Source organism: Ambystoma mexicanum, chromosome 4p (genome assembly GCF_040938575.1).
Source record: "Ambystoma mexicanum isolate Mex_15411 chromosome 4p, UKY_AmexF1_1, whole genome shotgun sequence".
Classification (NCBI taxonomy): Eukaryota; Metazoa; Chordata; class Amphibia; order Caudata; family Ambystomatidae; genus Ambystoma; species Ambystoma mexicanum.
Window position 1 is genome coordinate 307,359,467 of NC_090927.1, and position 23,493 is coordinate 307,382,959.

General features: G+C 46.4%; 1 protein-coding gene across 1 annotated transcript in view; it reads right to left on the bottom strand.

Annotated features, from left to right (window-relative positions):
- Nucleotides 1-23,493, bottom strand: part of MFSD2B (MFSD2 lysolipid transporter B, sphingolipid) — a 599,687-nt gene that overhangs the window by 342,803 nt on the left and 233,391 nt on the right. The window contains exon 4 of the mRNA XM_069605873.1: nucleotides 18,554-18,677. Coding sequence (XP_069461974.1) covers nucleotides 18,554-18,677 — 124 coding nt within the window. The remainder of the gene's footprint in view (nucleotides 1-18,553; nucleotides 18,678-23,493) is intronic.

The following is a 23,493-nucleotide window of genomic DNA, read 5'->3' on the forward strand; positions in this document are numbered from 1 at the left end:
CGCTTCGGGCCCTGTAACGCACTCAACGACTGAGATGACACTTCTGTGCCAAGACGGACATCGGGAAGCCATCGTGTTCGATATAATTAAGGCCCCATAATTCCAAATCATTCTGGGAATGCCATGGCTAGTATTACACAATCCTTGCATCGACTGGCGTGCTAAGAGGCTGACCTTCTCAGACGAATGTGCTCGTACCTGCTATCAAGTAAAAGAACCCTTGGTCAAGCAAGTGACAACGATCATGAGCCTAGCTAATCCGCTGCCCCTGGTATATCAAGATTATCAGGATGTTTTCCAGAAGGATCAAGCCAACACTCTCCCTCCCCATAGATCGTACGACTGTCAAATCGATCTCATACCTGGCGCACAGATTCCATGTGGTCGAATCTATGTACTCACCGAACCTGAAAATCTGCATCTAAAGAAATATCTAGATCAGTACCTGCCTAACGGTTTCATCCACCCGTCCAAGTCCCCAGCAGCTTCTCCCTTATTCTTCATGCCTAAAAAGGAAGGAGACCTTAGGACGTGCATCGATTACTGCGCTTTGAACCAGGTCACTGTTAAAAACCATTATCCTTTGCCTCTAATCCCTGAACTTTTGGACCAAGTTAAAGACGCCCGAATGTATACAAAGTTGGATGGGGCATACCACCTGGTACGAATCAAGAAAGGGGACGAATGGAAGACCGCCTTCCTCACCAAATACGGGCTGTTCGAATACTAGGTGATGCCCTTTGGCCTTTGCAACGCCCCAGCAGCATTTCAGTATTTCATGAATGATGTCCTGTGAGAACTAATTGATGTGTGTGTCGTAGTATACAAATTAACAAGGGGGGGTCCTGGGAGTCCCTCTGCCAGACATTAGTCCTGGTTGCGAGAGACTTACCCAGAGTATTTAGCTCACTATCTTTCACAGAGAATAAATATCCCAAACATATCAGTCTTTGTCCTGCCCTGGGGCAGTCCAGCACCGAAATGCTAGGCAATTCTCCTCTGAACAAGAGTACCAACAGCATCCCCAGACACGTGTTTCGGTCTGGTTGGACCTCATCAGTAGGGAGGAGCTGTGCCTCTCTAAGAATAGTGAGCAAGGGGTCCACGTCTGGATTCCCCTAGTAATTTAGGGTGAGACCCAAAGTTACTTGCATATGCAAATTAACAAGGGGGGTCCTGGGAGTCCCTCTGCCAGACATTAGTCCTGGTTGCGAGAGACTTACCCAGAGTCTTTAGCTCACTATCTTTCACAGAGAAGAAATATCCTAAACATATCAGTCTTTGTCCTGCCCTGGGGCAGTCCAGCACCGAAATGCTAGGCAATTCTCCTCTGAACAAGAGTACCAACAGCATCCCCAGACACGTGTTTCGGTCTGGTTGGACCTCATCAGTAGGGAGGAGCTGTGCCTCTCTAAGAATAGTGAGCAAGGGGTCCACGTCTGGATTCCCCTAGTAACGTAGTATACATCAACAACATTTTGGTGTACTCCCCGTCTGAACAAGAACATGTGAAACACGTCCGTGCTGTTCTGGACAAACTCTGTCAACACAAACTATTTGCAAAACTGGAAAAATGCTTCTTCCACGTTACGGAGGTTGAGTTCCTTGGATTTGTCCTAACCCCTCAAAGTGTACGCATGGATTTGCGGAAGGTGGATGCCATCCTCAATTGGCCCTCTCCAACCTCAATAAAAGGAGCTCAGAGTATGCTTGGGTTCGTGAACTTCTATCGTCGTTTCATTCCGGGTTTTTCACAGTTAGTGCATCCTATTACCTCTTTACTGAGAAAAAATAAACGTTTTCAATGATCAGAGGAAGCAGAGAAGGCGTTCCAGGACTTAAAACAAAAATTCATCTCAGCTCCCATCCTGAAACATCCCCGCCCAGATCTACTGTTCGTGGTTGAGAGCGACGCTTCCAGTTTGGCAATGGGAGCGGTCCTCTCGCAAAAAGATCCTGAATCCGGTCAGCTTCACCCTGTGGCCTTTTGGTCACGGAAATTCATGGCCCCAGAACTGAATTATGCTATTACGGACAAAGAACTCTTGGCTATCAAGGCAGCCTTCAAGGCTTGGCGGCACTATCTCTTGGGAGCAAGGCACACGATCACGGTAATCACTGATCACCGCAATCTACAATACCTAAAGGTGGCAAAGGCTCAATCATCTCGCCAACTTCGATGGGCATTATTTTTTGCTGAATTAGACTTTGTGATCACTTATCGCCCTGGTTGTCGAAATGGTAAAGCGGATGCTTTATCTCGTATTGGAGTAGACGAGGAGTCCATTAATCCAGACCCGGTGCCAATCATCCCTGGAGAAAAAATCTTGGGAATTTCAACTTCTCTAACCTTAGATGACATCCACGAGGAAATCACTCATCTCATGGATACCAACACTCTGAAGGTTTGGCCTACCAAAAGTGCTCACCAGTCAGTCTCAGACCAATTACCATACTTTCAGGGTCGTCTTTATCTGCCCAGCAAGGAACTTCAAGAAAAAGTCATCTCAATCTACCACGAATCACTGATTGAAGGCCACCCTGGAATCGCTAAGACCGCAGCCAAGATAAAGCGACAATTTTGGTGGCCAACATGGCATAAAGACATCAAACAGTTTGTGCTGTCTTGTGGGGTCTGCGCACAAAACAAGGCCCCAAAGAAGAAATCACCAGGACAATTGCAACCTCTGGATATTCCACCTACACCTTGGCATACATTGTCACTCGATTTTATAACTGACCTTCCTCCTTGTAATGGGTACAACACAATTGTGGTGGTGGTGGACTTATTTTCCAAAATGGCTCATTTTATCCCACTGAAGGGGTTACCCTCAGCTTCGATACTGGCAAAAGAATTCTTAGAACAAATAGTCCGGATACATGGATTTCCTTCTATCCTGATTTCTGACCGTGGCAGTCAGTTTGTATCACGTTTCTGGAAAAAGTGCTGCGAGTTAGCTCACATCGATGTAAGACTTTCCACCAGTCACCATCCCCAGACTGATGGTCAGACTGAGAGGACCAATCAGACTTTAGAACAATACCTCAGATGTATGTTACACCAAACAGAAGACAATTGGAAGGACGTTTTATGGATAACTGAATACGCCTACAACAACTCCCTGCACTCTAGCATTGGACAAAGTCCTTTCTATACTATTTAAGGGTTGCACGAACCTCTAACCTTGACCCACTTCAACCCCTGGAAATGCCAGCAGTAAGAAGTTTGCACACGACTATCACTCAAGCCTTCAAACAAGAAACTGACCATCTGAGGCGAGCTAAAGAAAAATACAAGAAATCAGCAGATATGCATAGGAGTGAAGCTCCCAAATATCGAGTGGGAGATGAAGTCTGGCTGGCATCAAAGCACATGCCAATGAAAGGAACCCGCACCTTCACTCCCAGATTTATAGGTCCATACACCATTAAAGCCATCATCAATCCAGTAGCTGTGAAGCTGGATTTACCTTCACACATGAAAATTAATCCTGTATTCCATGTCTCACTTTTAAAACCAGTGCAACCTGGAACCTGAGTACTGAAACCACCAAAAGCAATCATAGTTGACGGGGGAACCTGAATTCAAGGTTAAGGATATCCTGGACTCAAAAATCGTCAAATTAAAACTATTTTATCTAATAGACTGGAAAGGATATGGACCACATGAAAGATCGTGGGAACTTAGCGAAAACATTCATGCCCCACGTTTGTTGAAGAGGTTCCATCATAACCACCCGAACACCACCCGAACAAACCGGGACCAATGGGATAAACCACCGTTAGTGGGGCCTTGGGGGGGTGCTGTCATGGTTCACGCTAAAAAAACCCTGGATCTGATGGGCCTCCCCAGTCATCGACTCCCATACGGACTTATCAAGCCCCTAGGGAGTGTCCCAGAGCCTCTTGGACTCTGTCCTGGTGCCGTTGGCGCCAGGCTCATAAGATGGGATGAAGCATGTGGAACTACTTGCCCAGTCTAGTGAGGCTGAGCCTTTCAGCTTTCTCAGGGTGTGGTTGAGGGACTATTTTACTTGAAGAACAGGGTGTGGTAAAGGGACTACTTTACCTGGAACTACTTGCAAGGCTATTTAAGCCACACCCTGCAGGCAGAACATGCTTTGCGTTATTCTGCACTCCTGCAGCGTAACGCTCACCGTGTCTGTCCTGTCCTCGAACTTCTACAGCCCCGCCCGTTCAGTACTTCATCCATCGGTACCTAGAAGGAGAAAGACAAGAGAAAACAAAGTCAATACAACAGCAAAGCCTTACCTGCAACATCCTTCCATCGGTTGCTTCTTCAGCCGCTCACGGACCTCCGCATCAGCTGAAGGGAAGATATTCGTTCAGGCCGCAAGACGCACTCGGGTTCAGCATTCTCCCGAAGCATCTTCGGAGCGGTTCTTCCATTCTTCATTCCGGCTCCGCTTCTGCAAAAAGGAGAAGAAAACAACAGGTTAGTCGCGCACGGAAGGGAAAACAGTAATTTAGACTTACAGCGCCTCACTCTTGCACTTCAACTCACCTGAAGGAAATCTGCTCAGCATCTTAGAACTATTTGAATCTCCATTCGAAATCCATTCGAGGCCACGCCTGAAAGAAAAGACAAAGACACAGATCAAAAGGGTTTGAGGCAAAATTAAGACTTTAAACGCCTATACCAAGCAGCTATAGGCATAGAGACTTACCTGTTTGACCCACCTCTCCAAGACTCGGCAACCACTCATCAGATCAGTGAAGTAACTTGATCCTGGGAAAGACTGTATTAATCGCGCCCCTGATAGGTTGCAGGACGGAGAGTCTACCTTACAAAATTCTAAGGTGAGATCAAGAGGAGTAGGGCATCAGGTGGTGGAGGAGGTGGGTCCAATTCAACCCCACTCAGTGGCTAATATCTTTTCCGATCTTGCAGACAAACGCCTCATGAGGCTGATAACAAGGGAGAAGTCGCAGCAGCATCATCAACTGCGCAGTACCACGCCAACGCAGACATCATTCATGCAGCCACGTGCTATGCCCCCGTGGAGACCAGGTGAGCGTGACAGTGAGGTAGTGGCACAAGATTTTGTGATTGACCAGGTCGAATGCAGCGGACAGATCCAGGAGGAGAAGTGCTGGCTTTCCCTTGTCCCTGATCTCGTCCAACTGTTTTTTTTAAGCCCAGCAAGGCAGATTCCATGCCATGGCATGGGTGGAAACTGGACTGCCGCATTCCTAGGATGTGGTTGGATGTGCTGGACTTGCAAATAGGCTAACCGATGTACGATTTCTACCAAGAAGGGGACTGTTGTTATGGGCCTGTATTTGGTAGGAATAGAAGGATCTAAGACCCAGGCTTCCTTCAGGCTGACAGGCACTGTGCTTGTTGAGAAGGAAGTGTTTATGTAGGAACAAGAGAGAGACTGGGCCCTAGAGTTGGAACACTCCTGCGCTAAGCTCTAGCTATTAGATGCTGTTGCCAAAATTGCTGGAAGTTCACAGGTTTGTGTTGACGTGAAGCCCACACCTTTTTGTATGGCTAAAAAAGGGGTTTCCTGGCTACCTTGCAATTTTAATTTTGGTGACAAAATTGGATTTTCCACACTCTTTGCGGTTTATAACAAGCGCAGATTTGTTTATTTGTTCACTATGGACTCATGGTCAGCCACTAGGGGTGGTCAGCCGACACGTGTTTCGACCTTGTGGGTCTTTATCAAGGCTATCGGTATGGTTAGGTCTGCCCTGGACTGGGTCTTGGTGAGGTTTCAGGCTGTTCCTGGAAGTTGATTATGCTGGTCCTTCTATACGTAGTACAGAGCGGTTGCTCCTTCTGTGTTTATGTAGGTACATATGAGCAGTGTTAGGATTTCCGTGCAGTCCTTGATAATGGTGGCAGGGCATATATCTCCTCATCTAGAGGGTTTTAAATCTTTGATGATGGCTCAGACTTCTATCTCCGAGATCTCTTTAAAGTGAAATTGGGGGAACCCAAAGTTAGGGCAGTCTGTGTAGGTGGTAGTGGCAGAGACACAGGGGTGTGTGTGGCAGTTGGCTTGGTTTCTTAGGATTTGTTTGTTCAGTGTTTCAATGTTATTAAGCATTGCCATTTGAGTGCTTGTGCACCAGGCTTCTTTATCCTTGGTAAGGATAGGGGTATGGGGGGCGGGGTCTCAAGTTCCCTAAAGATGTTAAAGATCTCACTGGTGGCTGACTTAGCATTTGGAATTCTGGCACTGAAGGAATTGGATTTAGCTGAAATGACAGCTAACTTATAGAGCTTAGAGATTTTAGTGAATTCCGCTCTCAAGGTGTCTGATGTTTTTCTTTCCATATTGATTCTGCCTGGTGTTTCCTGTTATGCAGTTCTAAGAGGTCAGGGGTTAACCATGAATTAGAGTGTCTGACAGGTGTGGCTTTGCGAGGAGCTAGGAGGGCAATGGTGTGAACTGCTATCGATAGGGTTGAGGCGTATAAATCTCCTAATAAGTTGGGGTCATTGGAGAAAGAAGGCTTAAGACTGGGTGTGTCCAGCCACGTCCGTGAGCTGCGTGCGAGCGCCGGTGGTAGTGGTACAGCAGTAGAAGTTTGGGTTTCCTAGGGTGAGTGATGGAGAAGTCAATAATATGGTGGTCAGACCATGGGCAGGGGGTATTGGACCTAATTGATACCTGGAAGTTAAGGTCGGCGATCCAGTCCAGAGTGCGGCCCTTTGAGTGGGTGGGGTTGTTGACGCGTAGGGTTTCTAGGGTGTTAGCAAGTGGGGAGGCTTGGACATCTTTGGAGACATTTAGGCCCAAGTTTACGTCTCCCATGAGGATTATTAGGGAGGAGGCTTTGTTGTTATCGCCCAAGATGTGGAGGAGGTTCTCTTCAAAACTTAGTGTGGCCTGGAGGGCGGTAAATGAGGGGGATAGAGATAGTGCAGGTAGGTGTAGGGGACAGCTTAAAGGAGAGAATGTCTACATTCTCTTTGAGGGTGGTGTTAACCTGCCTAATGAGAAGGGAGTCTTTTGCCACAAGGACGACACCCCCTCCTCTGGAGGGGGCCTGTCATTCGATCGATTGTATAGCTGGTGGTAATGGCTAGGGAAAGGACTGGACCTGATGCTTCTTGAAGCCAAGTTTTTGAGTTGGCCAGGGCATCCAAGTTGCGGGTGGTAATGAGGTCATTGATTTCAAGGGCGTATGCAGGAACCGAGCGTGCTTTAATAAGGGCACAAATCATGATGGGCTCCTTAGCAAAAGGGATGGGTGCGGCTCTTTGAGATTGGAGAGTTCAATGGTGGCTAGGGGAGCCCAGGTCAGAGGGGTAGGTTGGTAATCTTGGGGCGAGGCCGAGGAGAGGCTCTCGTTTGTGGGGACATTTTCAGGGAAATGGGTGTTCAGCGGATCAGAGATTGTGTTGGAGGTGACCAAACAAGGGTTGGGTGCTGAATTGTACCAGCTTATATTTGCAGTGTTTAGGTGTGGAAAGCTAATCAAGGGTGCAGTGTAGAGCCTGGTATGGATGGGGCTATTGGGATTGATTGTAGTCAACACAAGGTTACATGGGTGGATATACTTTGCTGGCCAATACATTTTATGGGTAGAACCTTGGAATTGAGAAACCATATAACATGCACACCGATAAATGTCATTTATTTATTTGCCCTTCTAATAAGAACAACATACGAATGACTACACACATATTGAGGGCAAGAATTAAATAGCATAGTTCAAAAATACGAACTAAAAATGCACAAGTGCCATTGGTATAACATTTTTTAGAGTTTGGACACAGCGACAATGATATGACATGATTAGCAATTGAAAAACTCTGAGGTGGACATGACATATAGAGAGAAAACTGTTGAGGAAAGAGCATGAATGGATATAGAGATTAGGAGCATATAAGGATCAGGCACTTAATGAACAGCTATAGTGTCCTGTGTTGTTAATCAATAGGTGAATAACATCCCTTTAATATATCTGTGTTGCTCCTCATCTTAGTAAGCTTTATTTTGGCTATTGCCATGAAGGTGTGTACAGTCAAAAGACAATACATGCTGTTCCAGATGTATAAAACAAAGCTTAATTAAAACTTGTAACAATTTATAAATATTATTGTCAGCAAATAGAGAAAACAATTCATTACAGATAAAATGTGGTTCTCAGTACTGACACAATATTCAAAATGCATCAGATAAAAGATTAAAATGATTAAGTAAAAGAGAATAGCATATCTATTTCATACATATATACACCACGGAAACTCCAATTACCACCTCCTTGTTACAATTTTGTGTGGTTTCTAAATCGTGGTTGGATATGATTCAGAACAGGACTAGTACACTTAAATCAGGACCTTGTGGGAGAAGAACATTCGATAAATAGTTATATCGATTTAGATCCTCAGCCAATGAGTGTACAACATAACCACCAATTAATAATAGTGTAATCCAAATAAAGGGCTATTGAAAACCGGATATTGATTATTGCACGTGACCCAATGTATATTATATCTCCATATGGGAGTCTTTATAGTGGTTGCTGCATGATAGTGATGTACTATCATAATTATGCAAAATGGATTATTAGATGCGTTGAATGGCCGGCAAGGGTCACTTCCGTTCCAGCGAATACATTCTCTTATGGAATGGTCTAGTTGTTTAGCACGCACACACAATAACGTCATATAGGAAGTGGAAAGCTACATGAAGAGTTTAGTGGCAGTGTTTGGAATAGACAAACACAGGCGGTGTAGCTTGGTAAATGTTGAGTCAACATTCGAGGAGGAGAGGAGTTCCTAGTGCAAACATGGAGTAATTAATGAGGTATGATTGCAGTATATGGGAATGTCCCGGTTGGCCAGTGTGCTTTGACTTGTGAGTTTTTCCTGTTAAATTGCTTCCTATGTTTGCTTCAATGGATCAGACCACTCACACCAAAGTGTGGTTATCGGGAACGAATGGGGAAATCTAAGTGCAGATAACTAGTGGACATTCACTTTTGGTGAGTGTGTCATGAGTATTTTTCAATCTATATTGTTGTGAACTCGTATTTGTGGCAACCTTTAGAGGTGTAGTTATCTGATGGGATCATTGTTGTGAAAAATATATGTTGAATGTATGCAGAGTTTATGGCTGTAGCCCCATTGGATGTGAGAGATATTTCTTTCTTGTGTATTGAGCACCCATGGAATTACAGAGAGTTTTATTTAGTCAATCGATAGCGAACACTCCCTAATAAATGGTTGTTTGTCTTTATTTGTAGGACTGAAATTGTGATATTTTAGTCCTCTGAAATAACGGAAAAGATGCACTGGGAAATAAAGGTAATAAATATACCACTTACGGTGTGGTAAGGACAGAAAATATTTGAGATACACAAATATTTATGCTGTTCCTTTGTACTTTGTTGTAGAAACTAAAAACTATGAAAATGGTGACAGTGAAACAAATTGGAACATGTGTGTCTCTGTCAGAAATTGACCTTCAATCTCAAGAATCTCCTAAAAAACATGACGTTTAATGGGTCTCCCTGATGAAGGCGTGGCCAATAAAACAGTGAGGCTAGATGCCGAAACCGTGTGTAAGACAGGAGGAAGATAAGAGGAAACTAATAGGAAAGTGGGGAAAGCAGAATACCTGTGTGTTGTATTAAATATCTATATATATATATATTTAGCTCTATGGGCTTGAGAATGGGTTTTATTCACTTTTATACCACAGGTGTTTTGGGTGCTTCTACCCACATTTAGGTGTTCAACAGGTGGAACAGTTAGATTATTGTGCCAAAAAGCAATTATGTATTTTGGCAGTTGTAATATATCTTCTTTAAAGGAAGGTAAATGCTGTGTCACACTGCATTGATTCCTCTCACTTCCCTAAGCCTTTTCTCCTCCCAGTTGATCCTTCCACAGAGCACCACCCCCAGGTCAGGATCAGGAAGTGTCTGCCTTTCCCTGGCCACCTGGGAGGCTATTTTAGGGTGGGTTCTGCTGAGGGACCATAGGATTCATCACAGAGAGAAGTATCAAAACATAAACAAGCATTCTCCCTACAGCACTGAGGAGGAATCACCATAGGGCAAGACAACAAACCAACAACCATTCTGATGGCACTGTATTCTGGGTTACGGCAACATATATTCATATATCAGTCAATATGGGAAAAATGAAAACAGTGGAAAGAGGTTTTCTTTCATTATACACTTCTGAGATCCATTTAATTCAATCTGACACCAAGGGTTAAACATTCACTTACTGCAGACTGGAAAAGAGGGAGAATATATGGTATAATAACATACTTGTATAAATCAGTCAACTTGGGAAGGGGCAATGCATTTGTCTTGGTAGCAAGACAACGCAGCGCAACACAGGTTCAAATCGCGCTTAGAAACCGCTCGCTGGTATTAAGCGTGTTATAAAAGAACAATTATAATAATAATAATTATAATTTAGATGATGATAAACAGCAAATGTACCCAGAGCTTCCAGGCAGGGAAGGGTTTAGAGAGAGGGATGCAGCTGAAGACCGGCGTGGCCATTCCCTTGTCAATGATATACAAACACTGCTAGGGGAATCTCAGGTTATGTTTTTTTAATTTTTTCAAAATGTATTTTATTACTTTTATTCAAACCAAAGAACAATACAAACCAAACACGCAGTGCATATATTAACAGTTCAATTATTCACTGCTTAATTTTGGACACTGCTCCCACCATCCCACCCCCCTTTATGAGCCTATTCATTCCTCACTGACTGTATCTGCCACACCTGGCGGGGTCTCGCTTCCAGCGGATTCTGTCAGATCTTGTATTGTTCCGAACAATTCCGTTATTAATGATTTCCATGCCATCAGGGTTCCTGCCTCCTCCTCTCCCTCTACATGACTTGCCTCTTGCCATACCATTGTTTCTGCCTCCGCCCATTTCTGCAGCTCTTTCCACCACCCCGTGGCCTATGACATGTCTTCCAGCCCATGGCAATCCTTCGTTTTGCAAGCACATATGCTAGGTCTTTTGGAAATCTCATGCCCCCCATCCGATATATCATATATTGCTTCTATGATGGCATCTGGTTCATCTGCCAATACTCTTTCAGGCCATGTTCTCCAGATTCTCTGCACCATTCTGTGATATGTAATGTATTGGCCTGTGTGTAACCCCGTTTCCACCCCAAGCACTTAAAAATCCGTAATCGTCCCCTCTTGCCAGATGTCCCCTAGCGTTACCAGCCCCACCGATTCCCAGTGGTTCCTTATTATTATCCTCAGTTGCTTATCGTCTCCTGCCAATGCAACCAGTGGTACTTGCGGAGAGCATGGGAATGGGTTCTCCATCATCCGGCATGCCAGGCACCACATCTTCCACCCAAGCATCATCATCCTAGGCTCTCTCTCATTCCTGCCTTGGGCAGCCAGATCATCTCTCTCAAGTGAAATGGGGCGCAATCATGTCCGAACAACCTAAATTCGGGGGTCGCTTCATCAGAGAGCCACTTGGCCACATATTGCAGCTGGCTCGCCACATAATAAACCTCAAAATTAGGCAGTCTTATCCCCCCTTTTTCATAAAGGTTTTGCAACTTCCATAGCGCCACTCTGTTCCGAGTACCATGCCACAGGAAATCCCTACACATACCGTTCAGTTTGGAAAAGAACTTCTTGGGTATCATATATGGAATATTACCAAAATAATGCAGGAGCCTAGGTAGGACCACCATCTTCAGCATTGCACCTCGTCCCATCATTGCTAGGGTAACTTCACCCAGAATTTCATACACTTCCCGATTTTCACTATAGCTACCTCAGTGTTGTGCCTATGTTCCACTTCTACCGTGTGGTATACGTCTATCCCAAGGTTCCGGAAAGAACTAACCGCCCATGGTATTTGCAATACCGGTAAACGTCTCAGAGGGATTCCCTAATAGTTGCCCAGCGGAAAAATACTAGATTTTTGAGGATTCACCGCTATCCCAGACAGCCTCGCATATTTCTCCATCACCTCCAGGATATACTGGAGATTTTCCTCCAGGTACCTCAAGTACAGCAACAAATCATCCCCTCCCATCTCAATACCTATCGTATCATATTGTTGTCTGAGGCATATTGCTAGGGGCTCAAGGGCTAATATGTAAAGCATCGGGGACCATGGGCACCCCTGTCTGGTGCCTCTGCTAAATTGCCATCTTTCGGATATCACTGATCCCGTTCTAACTCTGGCCAGCGGTTCACTATACAGCATCTTCGCCCACCTTGTGTAACCGGGCCCCATTCCGTACCTCTCCAGGGCTGCCAGCAGCCATGGCCACTTGACCAAGTCGAAAGCTTTCACCGCGTCCAAGAACACGATCGCCATTTTGCCTTCATTCGTACTTCCCCATTCAACCACCGATTCGAGTCTCCTGTGATTATGCGTTATACTTCTGTTCGGGACATAGCCTGTCTGATTGGGGTGTATTAGGTTGCTAATTACTCTTCGCAATATATTTGCCAAGACAGCCGTCAGTATCTTGCTGTCCTGGTTCAACATCAACAAAGGTCTGTAAGAACCACAGCTATGCCCAGGCTTGTTGGATTTGGGAAGCGGTATTATGATCGCCCCTCTCTAAGTGATTCCGGCAACCGTCCCACCTCAAACGCTTCATTTAACATTTCTAACATTGGGGGGAGCACTTTCTCTCTGTATACTTTATAAAATTCACTTGGGAACCCGTCCGCCCCCGGGGTCTTACTAGTAGGCAGCTGCCTCACCACTTCTTCTAGCTCCTCCAGAGTGACTGGTGCATCCAGTTCCTGTCTTTCCGCCACGCTTATCGTAGGCAGTCCTATGTCCTCTAATGTTTCCATTATCTCCTCCTGGCTACTTCCTTCCTCATCTCCATATAGCAACTTATAATAATCCGCAAACTCCTTATTAACTCCTTCTTGGGTGTCCACTACACTACCATCTTCTCTCATTATTGTTCTGATCGTGGGTCTGGGAGTTTCGTTCTTGTATAACCACGCTAAGAGCCATCCCGTTTTATCCCCTCCCGCGTGCTCTCTCTCTATATATTTTTTGTAGTTGAAGTTGCAGAGCCTTTCCCAATATTCCGCACATTTCTGCTGTAGCTTAAGTACCAACTCCATGCCCTCACTTCCAACCTTTAATGCCTCTCTAGTTCCCTTTCCGTTCTTTGTAGGTCAGCCACAACCCCCCCTGCAGGCCTTTTGATTTTGCTATGGCAACCCCTCGCATCACTACTTTGAAGGCTTCCCATAATGTACTTGCCGAGTCCACGCTACCCATATTAGTCTGGAAGTAGTTAATAATCCCCTCTCTTATGTCATCTCTACAAACTGGGTCCTTAAGCGCCTCTGCTCGGAGGCGCCATGTCAGAATTCATGCTCTCGGGGGGCAGTATTGCCACCCAAGAATCAGGGGCGAGTGATCCGAAAGGACCCTCGCTTTATATTCTGCTTGAGTAATCTCTGCTATTACATCCAACGTGACAAAGACATAGTCCAGCCGTGTATGCAGCTGCTGCGGGGCGGAATAGTGCAAATATTGCCTTTCTTGGGGGTATTTCGTTCTCCACACATCCGCCAGACAGATGTCGTATAGCAGTGCCTGCAATGCTTTAGCCGCTGGGGCGGGTCGATACATATTACCGTCTGATCTATCCACCTTGGGGTTTAGTATGCAGTTAAAATCCCCGCCCCAGATCACTGCACTACCCATACACATACTAAGGTTGGTGCACAGAGTCCTAAAATATGCTGCCGTGCTCTGGTTGGGGGCATATGTATTTATAAGGCTTATCTCCTTATTCTCCACCAGCCCTCTCAATATGACCATCCTCCCATCCGTTTCCGACACTTCCTGTAACAGTTGAAATAGGACATGCGGCACCACCCATATAAGTACTCCTCTAGCATAAGCAGAGTATGTCGAACCCACCACAACACCTTTCCATTTTTTAACCACCATCTCCATCTTTTCCCGTGTCAGATGTGTCTCCTGCAGCAGTGCAATATCTATTTTTTGCCTTCGCAGGTACAACATGACCTTATTCCTTTTCAGATAACTGTTAAGTCCCCTGACATTCCATGTGATTATTTTGAGATCTCCCATAGCCTGTTAGTGTTCCCCTTTCTTATCTCATAAGGTCCCCCATGACCCATTAGAGTTCTCCCTCCCCTTCCCCCGGTGCGATCCAGATCCCACTTCTGTCTAGGCTCATTCCCCAATTCAACTTTCCTACAACTACAAACACTTCAAACACCCCTTCCCTCCACCCTTCCCCTCCCTTCCATTACCCAACAAAACCCTCCCCAACTGTTGCCCAGCTCCATCCCTGGATCTCAGGCATCCCCGCATCTAGCCCTTTCTGGTAAAACCCGTACTCGCGGCCCAGCAGGGTGAGGCCGCCCTATTGGCTGCCCTGTTACTAATTCTTGGGGGTAGGTAACCGCGATCCTGCTGCTCCTATTTGTTTAAAGCCGCTACGCCTAATACTCTTATGTTTATGTGCACCATTATATATCCCATTAAAGTCCACCAAAGTCATAAAGTTCAAGGGCCGCACTTCCTCTATCAAGCGCATCAAGGCACTACGGCAGATGCCCTCCCACCTATCTTCACAATGTACATGATACAATATCTTCACTTATCGTGTTCTTGGCCATCCTGTCCCCTATCTGGCGCCAGGCAGCCCTGTAAGTCCAACCACGACGCTGCTTCCACTGGGGTGTAAAAAAACAACACTCTGACTTTGTGCAGGACCTTCAACTTCGCTGGGTACAGCAGCATGTACCTGATATCCGCTGCACGCAATCTCCTCTTGACTGCGACATAACTATATCTCTGTCTTTGCACCAGCATAGTGTAGTCAGGGTATGCTGTGATCTTAGAGGAAGCTCTTTCTATCGTTTCGCCCTTGCGAAAATACTTCAGGATCTTTTCCCTATCTTTGTAATTCAAGATTTCCGCAATTATCGGTCGCGGAGGAGCTCCAGGTCTTGGTTTCCTCATCAGGGCTCGGTGTGTTCGTTCTACCGTGAACCCCTGAGAGAGTTCGTCCGCTCCCACTTCTTGCAGGATCATATTCTCCACGTAGTATGTGGGGCCGTGGCCATCTTCTCCTTCTGGCAGGCCAACCACCCGGATGTTGTTCTGTCTCGCCCGTCCTTCCGCCTCCTCCGCCCTGTTTTCCAGGTTGGTGATCTGTTGTTTGAGCACATGGACCTCCTTTGCATTGCTCGTGCTTACGTCCGTATTAATCTTCACTGCGCTTTCCAGGCCACTAGTTCTTTCTGCCAGAGCCCTGACATCCTGTCGCAGGAGGGTAACTTCAATTCCTACGGCATCTATTTTGTTTTCTAGGGCTGTCCGTAGTTCTGCCATTGCCGTGCCCCACTTATTGATTAGGTCTGCTATGGCTGCTAGGACTTGTTGGTTCTCTCCTCGAGGGGCGTCATCCCCTGATGTTTCCCCCGTTTTTTGTACTGAGGTCGGAGGGGTCCGCTGCGCCTTGGCAAAGGTGTCCATAGTGGGCTGCTTACTCCTGGCTTTCAACCCCTTCACCGACATCTTGTACTCTCACTTTGTGTCTCGTGTCAGCTTCCTGTATTCCAGTATCTTTCAGTCCAGTGACTGGGAGCCCTCAGTGTGCACTCCTGCAGGCCGGCCCGTGAGGTCACGCTTGGAATGGGCTGTGTCCTCCCACGTCTCCCCTGCGAACAGTATTTTAATTGCGTGTCCCAGGGGCCAGCACTCCCACTCCACTTCTTCCTACTTTTTTCCCCAACGTGTCACCTTGGGCTCCATATACTTTTGCAGGTCCCAGTCTTTGTTAAGGCTGCTAGTGTTGTGGCAGTCCATGCATGACAGGCTGCCTAATGACCTCAGGCGCTTACTCTGCACTTCGTTGCGCGTGGCCTTTCCCCACAGTCTCAGTGCCACAATACAGGTCAGACCTTGCTTTAATGAAATGTCTTATGGGATTGATCCTCAGGCGCGCAATGTAGCAGGTCTGGCTCGCAGTGTGGCTCAATATGCTGCTGCTTCTGGACTGGGCAGCCCTAGCTGCAGTAGTATTTCAATACAATCAGTGCGCACCCCCGCCCACGCAATGTCTCGTCACAATGCCGGGGAACTCAATTTGTTTTCCTGCTGTGTTTGTAACGGCCTCAAAACACCGTTCCGTGTGCTCCATTCGTAGCGTTGATGGAATCAGCACTCAGGGCCACGCTGTCCACCAGCCCATGCAGCTCATTGTTAACATCTTATCTCATCTGCCCCCTCCGCCCGCTTCTCATGCCGTAGCTCCCTGCGGCCGCAATGCTCAGCTCTGTCTTCCTGAGCCGCTGGGGGCCACGCAGGCATACGGCGCTTATTGTCACTTTGTTGCAAGCCGCAAGCGCAACATTGATTCAGGCTCGGGAGCGGCGCCTCTTCATTTCAACGGTGCACGCAATGTTTAATACTTGTTTCTGTCAGCCGATTACCTCGCACTCTGCGCGAGATCGGCAGGATCCCACAGCCTCCGTGAGCAGCCGAGAGCCGCATTAGTACCCGGCGTTCCTTTGTTGTTCCACTCCAATCGGTGCATGCATCTGGGCCCGGGGTGCCGTCTCCTTATACCAGCATACAGCACGGTTTACAATTCGTTGCTGTTGGCCGCCTCCTCACTCGCATGCAGCACACTTCAACAGGGATCGAATCTCAACAGGGCTGCAATTGCGTTTCCCTTTGTTGTCCGCCATTTTGGTATCAATTGATTCACGCGGCTGCTGCTTATAAAGTCATTTGTCTGCCAATCCGCACACACAAATGTTCTGTTCTTCCAGATACTTGCAATGCATACATTGAGACACCCGTTTCTTCAATTTCAAAGCGCGAACATCATATTTGTAGCACAGATTTTCGGATGAAAGTCGGATCGTCCGGAGCCCAGCAAGAAAACACGTCCTAGTCCATGGCTAGTTAGCCACGCCCCCCGGAATCTCAGGTTATGTTCTATCACATTGATTTGACATTTTTAAACGGCCACGAGCTGTCACGAGTTGGCTGAATGATCCTTCAAGAAGTACCTATAAACCTGGAGAGAAAGAACTAACCAAAGTCTAAGACAAAATCGTACAGATTTCATACGGGCTTCAAAGTCAATCCCCAAATTGCCAAATTGTAAAGCAAAATTAGGACTACCAAGAGGCAAGGCATATCTTTTTTAAGAAATGTACTTTTCTCACAGTAGCCAGCAGTTGGTATACTGCCACGACTCTGATCCATGTGCCTTGTAGACTTATATGGTAGACGAGAAAGGGTGCCCAGCACATTGCTTTGAGGAGCTCAGAGTGGCCCCATTCACATGTTTATAATAAGCTCACTTTTATCCAGCTTGAATTTACAAGACCAACTGGAAGTGAAATATTTTACGATGACAAGCCATGCTTTGGATTTTGCTTGTATTAATAATAAGAGTGTTAGATGTGTACAACTAAGCAAAATGATTGAGTTTTTATTGGCAGTCCTTGAAATCAGCAATGTGCCGGTTTTCTCACGATTAAGGGTGGGAGCATCTACAACAAATCTGCTAACGATATTGCTAAATCATTAATCATTAATAAAAAGTGATATTAACAACCGTGCCAATACGACATGGCCTCTCACCACCCTGGCCATACATCACTGTGAAAATATTTCTCGGTGTAAAGTATTTGGAGTGAAATCAGTAGTCGCAGCACTACACGTAGTTCCCTTTATGATTCCCATAAGTGAGTACGCTGGATGGAGTACGCAAGTCCACAAACAGACGGAGCCTCCACCTTTCTAGCACTGCACTCTTAGGTGAGTAAAAAGATTTGAAAAATTGATCCTCCATCCCAACCCCATTTCTGAAGCCAGCCTGTAGATGGGTCATAGGGCTTAATTATGAGTTGGGCGGTGCACTAAAAATGCTGTGGTAATACCGTTACTGCCACATAACCGCGCCACCCAACAATGAGTTTGGCGGAAAACTGGAAGATTCACCTCCAGCTCTGAGCTGGAGGTAAATCCACCACCTTTCCACAGAATTTCGGCAGAATGACTGCAGCCGGAATTACCTCCACACTAATTCAGCTGAAATCCCTCATGGAGTCCTATAGACTCTAATTAAATGGGGACTAAAACCGCCACCACCACTTGTAATCTGGTTGTAACACCACCAAACCAAGTGGCGGTAACAGTATTTCTGTTTGGCAGATTTACCACCTTGATACCACCGAACTTGTAACAAGGCCCATAGTCTTCTCAAAACTCAATGTTCCATCCTTTTGTAGCAGAACCTTAACTTACACCTTCTCGTAATTAAGGTGAGTGGTAAATAAGAGCCAGTATTTAAAATACTGCCTGTTTTTAATATTACAACCAACTCCCCCCTATAATGATCTGGTCATGCCCTACCTTAAGTAATGTTCCCCACCATATTGTGTCAGTATGATCTGCATTTGGTTATGTGCTTTGCCAGAAACCCTGACACTAATGTATATAATATAAATCAATTCAAATGTTTTTATTATAAATGACAAACTAGAGATCTTGGATGACATCATTACCTTCACTTACCGTAGTCAATGCTTGGTAAAGACAGTAGAATGCCAGGTACCACCAAACCCGTCCTGTTACAAAGGGAGGCACGGACCACAGGAAAAAATAGGACACAATCATGAAAGGCGTGCACCCAATCATCCTGGAATAAAAGAAGAGGCAGAAAAAATTGAATGATACCAAGGACAAGATCACATGCCTTCTTCACTAATTATACAATGAATTTCCCTATTTGATTACTGCGGCTGTGGTAAATATCACAGTCACACTTTGAACTTGTGTGTACCTTATTAATGCCTGACTTGATGGGGCCCAAATTAGCCTCATTCAATTAAACAGCTTTTTAAACACTTTTACCCATCCCTGCAATCAGTGTGGTTGCGCCGTAAATTGAAGAGGTCTTCGATATGGGTGAAATTAATTATGTTCTTTTTCTTTTTTTTAACGTGCATACCTTTGATCACAGTCCAGCATTTTATTTCCTTGAGACACCAAAGCAGGTCCTGCTTCTTTGCGGTTATGAAATTCATCAATCCTTAATGCACTACCAGGCTGCATATCTCTACAAATACTGAATGATTACTAGAACATGCCGTCCCTTATCCACATCCCATATAGTAAGTGTTGTATGCAGGGATCACCCATTTCACCGACCTACAGAACCAAGACCACTTTCCCACCGTGGAATTGAATAAGTTCCAGCTACAAGCTTGCCCCACTGTACACTGTCCAGCATGCTGCACCCTGCCTCATCACAGGACTGACAACATTCGAGCACATCACCCACATAGTCAGGGGTCTCTTTCATGACAGCCTGCATTGCCTACAAAGCACTGACAACCAAGAGACTGTCACAGGACAACACAATACCACGAACAAAGACATCTCAAAACTGGAATTGAAACGTGCCAGAAGGCAAAGATTAGAAAGCCTCATCCTGTTGAGCTCGCACACTCAGTCAGTCACTCAGTCTAGAACAACATACTGATCAACATCAGGGTGTGTCCCTAACTCCCGCATTATTTCGACAGATGATGACAGGATAATCATGACACTGCTTCCTAGCTAAGATTTTAATATTGAAATCACCTACAAACATACATTTCTTGAGGAAAGGAAAAACAGCTGCCATTTCCCTATTGTCGGTACCTTATTGTTTCTTTCGTCGAGGTGTCAAGATAGACATCATGATTTTGGGGAGTCTCTAGAAGTCTGGGACCAACCTTGTCTGTTCGAATCGTTATGTCTGGTTGCCATACAAGAATAGGTTGGAGTATGTGTGTAGTACGTTTTTACAAGAAAATCCCCACTTCTCTGGGTACCATGTGATTCCCTATTAGCGGTGTGACAGGTGATATTGGTGCATTAGTTGGGGGACCTTTAACTATCGTCGGAACACCGAACCACGGAATGCATCTTGCGCGTCGACAGATTGGCTAATCAGGCCACCGCCCAGCAGGAACTGGGATCTACTCACCAGGCGCAACAACCCCTATACAGGACCATCAACCAACGCACATGCCTTGACAAAGACTACAGTCGAAACACTTGTTAGCTCCCCTCTCACATGCTGCTAGCATCTTCTGCTAGGCCCTCTGGTTTATTTGTGTAACAACATTCAAACCTTCACTGATGACAACAAGTCAGGAGTTGCTCCATTATTTCAACAACCAAGAATCATGTAATCCATGGCTACAACCATTTGTTAAAACCATCCACCAGCGCCTCTACTCAACAAGGTTTGCCAAACAAACCCTCTCTAGACCTTTAACTATCAACATGCGCTGCTTGTGGAAGGTCAGATGCTCTTCTTCAAAATATAAGATGAGGATGCAGACTTTTTTATAGATATATGAGTGTGGATCAATGTAAATAGAATGCCAAAAGCAACCTTCACCACGGATACCTGCACTAAGAGGACCGTCATCTACCAAGTACCGCAAGGTGTGCATCTGGTTTCACTCACCATGCTGCCACCCAATCTTGCTGTCGTCATGGCTCTGCTATCAAACCGCAAGGCACCTAGTGACCTGACCCCCACAGCCACACCATCGCTGCCCTACACAGTATGGTAGTATCGACTCCCCCATGCCAGGCCGCCTATGGCTAAGAGCCTGCTGTGCTGACTAAAGTACTTGCCTTTCCTTTATTCCTCAGTAGAAATCACAATCAGGCCCAACAGGTCAACACAACCATCAAAGGTTCTACCTGCACTGCCCATCGCGCCACGAGCCGCTCAGCCAGGTCCAGGGCCCCATGCCATAGGTCTCAGCGTGCCGACCATGGGCAATCCACCTTTATCCCAGCACAACTCCAGGTCCAAGACCACTCAGCAGCCTAGGTACACCTTTCCCACAGCCGCACAGACTACACGCCCAACTACTTCCCAGCAAAAGGAGATGCTACGCTGCAGATTACCACCTATGTATCCCACATATGTGCTATCTATCTCCACCAGAAATATGCTAGCAAGTTGCATCCCGCCCTTTAGCAGTATAAGCCAGGGTAGATACCCCCAGTCACAATGTCCACATGCGCACCGACCTGACTGGACCCCCTAAGCCTCCCTCTATGTCCCCCAAGCCGCCTCCTAAGACCCTAGCAATCTCTTCTACAACTCCCCTCACAGACACCAAACCTCCCATCGCACAGCAGAGAATTCTTAAAGGCGCCCTGATCATGCCCTGAGACATACATGATCTTATTGTCTCTCAGAGCCGGGACCTCCTCATCATCACTGAGTCTTGGTTGTACCCAGCCTCAAGCCCCGCAGTCTCTCTTGCTATCCCCCTGGGTTACACTATCCTACGAGAAGACAGACAGGATACGAGGGGTGGTGGAGTAGCACTAATTCACAAGGAAACCCTCAACATCAGAGAATGTCCATCCAAACTTGGGGGAAACTGTGACCTGCTCTCACTCAAGCTGACCACCTCCTTCACCAGCTCAATACCATTCGACCTGGTTTACGGGCCCCCAGGGCCAATAGGCACCTTTGAGGATGACCTTGCACATCTCAACTGCTCAGAGATCTGAATCTGGGAATGTATGACCCTGCAGATCATACTGCCATATCACTAGCCAATATCCTGAAGGCACTTGGGCTTGTACAGCAAATACATTCTCCCACCCATGCTAATGGCCGCACCTTAGATTGGCTGTGTGACCTTAACTGCGAAATCAATATCTCAGATATCTCCGCTTGCCCCTGTTCAGACCACTTTGTCGTGAAATTCACTATAACACCTTCTCAGGACAACCAATTTACCAGTACCCCCATGCTCCCTACGTGGACGAGAAGCTCCAGTAAAATCGCCAGAGACAGCATCCTCACACTACTCTCCAACCTCCAGCCTGACAACCTTGCTGAGTGGGCACATGACTCAATGGCGCCTGCTGGCATCTATGCCAAAACTTTGGCAACGGCAGTGGACGTGGTCACCCCACTGGCACCATGCAAGGCAAAAGTACTTGCCCATGCTAACTCCTGGTTTACGGAGAACCTCCAAACCTGAGAGCTAAGAAACACTAGGCCGAAGGAGCCTGGAAAAAATTCCAAAGTGATGCCCTTATAACCCTTTTCAAATCAACAGCAAGCTCATAAAAACTTGCTATAACACCCGCTAAGACTAACTCATACAATGACAGAATTGCAAAGGCTAATATCAAACTGAGCTGGCGGGCTCACCACTTTATCAGGTAGATCGGTAATGTATTCCTCATCAGTAGAACTCAACTTGTCCCCCGGTTCCCTTTCCTCCTCACCTGAACTCGAAGAGTAATTTAACTTCTTTCTTCTGAAGTGCAGAGCGGGAAGTCTTTTCTTCTTTAAGAGGTAAGGTCGGCCTCGAAAGGGAGCCACCGCGGCTCCTCACAGGAGGCACAGTGACCCCCCTCCGTGACGGACTATCAACGGAATGAGGGGAAAAGCCAAACGGCGGAAAAACCCCTCCGGAGTACTAGAGCAAGTAGCAACCGGAAACAGGAAAACTCGGTGAAGTACACTCTGGCGATCCTATGCGAGGTGAGTATGTGAGAGTACAAAGAGAGGCAAGCTCCGTAGGCAGAGATGAAGCAAGACGAAAACAGCAAGGAAAAGGAACCCATCCGGTACCCAACAAGGGAAGGAACACTGGGAAAGCAGGAAGAGAGAGGCGAGCCAGGGATGAAAGAGCCAGGGCAGGGAAAAAGTAGGACAGGGCGGGCGGAGCACCGCCAAGGAGAAAACAATGGAAGAGTGAGAGCAACAGAGGGAAAATCCGAAGTTGCAACGCGCCGAGCCGCCTAGTGCGGAAAAGTAAATACGCATAGGTGGCGGCCATGTTGAAAAAGACTAGAACGCTGGTGCTGTCAGGGAAAAAACGTGACGGCACAATCTAATGGCGGCCCAGCTTCCACCTCTTCCACAGCCGCCAGTGCCCAGCGGTCGTGACAGCTAACTCTAATGCTAAAGAGTTAGTCATCATCCTTAAGGAACTAGAATCCCCTACTCCGTCCCCTACAGGAATCACCATGGTGCTCAAACATACAAGAGCTCTTGTTAAAGTAAATTGCCACATTGCAAGACAAAATTAGCACCAAGCAATCCACCACCAAAACCCTGCCACCTACACCACCGCGAGCGTACCAAGTTCAAACCACCTTTAACGTTCACCAAGTCACAGGTTTGGAAGTGAGATCTATCCTTGCTATGCTGAAACCATCCAGGTGCAAAGGGGACATATGCCTCCTCCGACTGTGATCAAAGAGTGCGGAGAAACCCTCATTCCCTTTATCACTAGCTTCATTAATGCCTCCTTCGTTTCTAGTTCGGTTCCCGTTGCTCTAAAGCAATCTTGGATGCTCCCCCTCCTAAAAAAAACCTTGACTAGACCCTACTACACCAGCAACTATCGCCCCATCACAATAGTCCCCTTTTCTGCTTAAGATTCTAGACTGGGCTGCGTACATTCAAATCC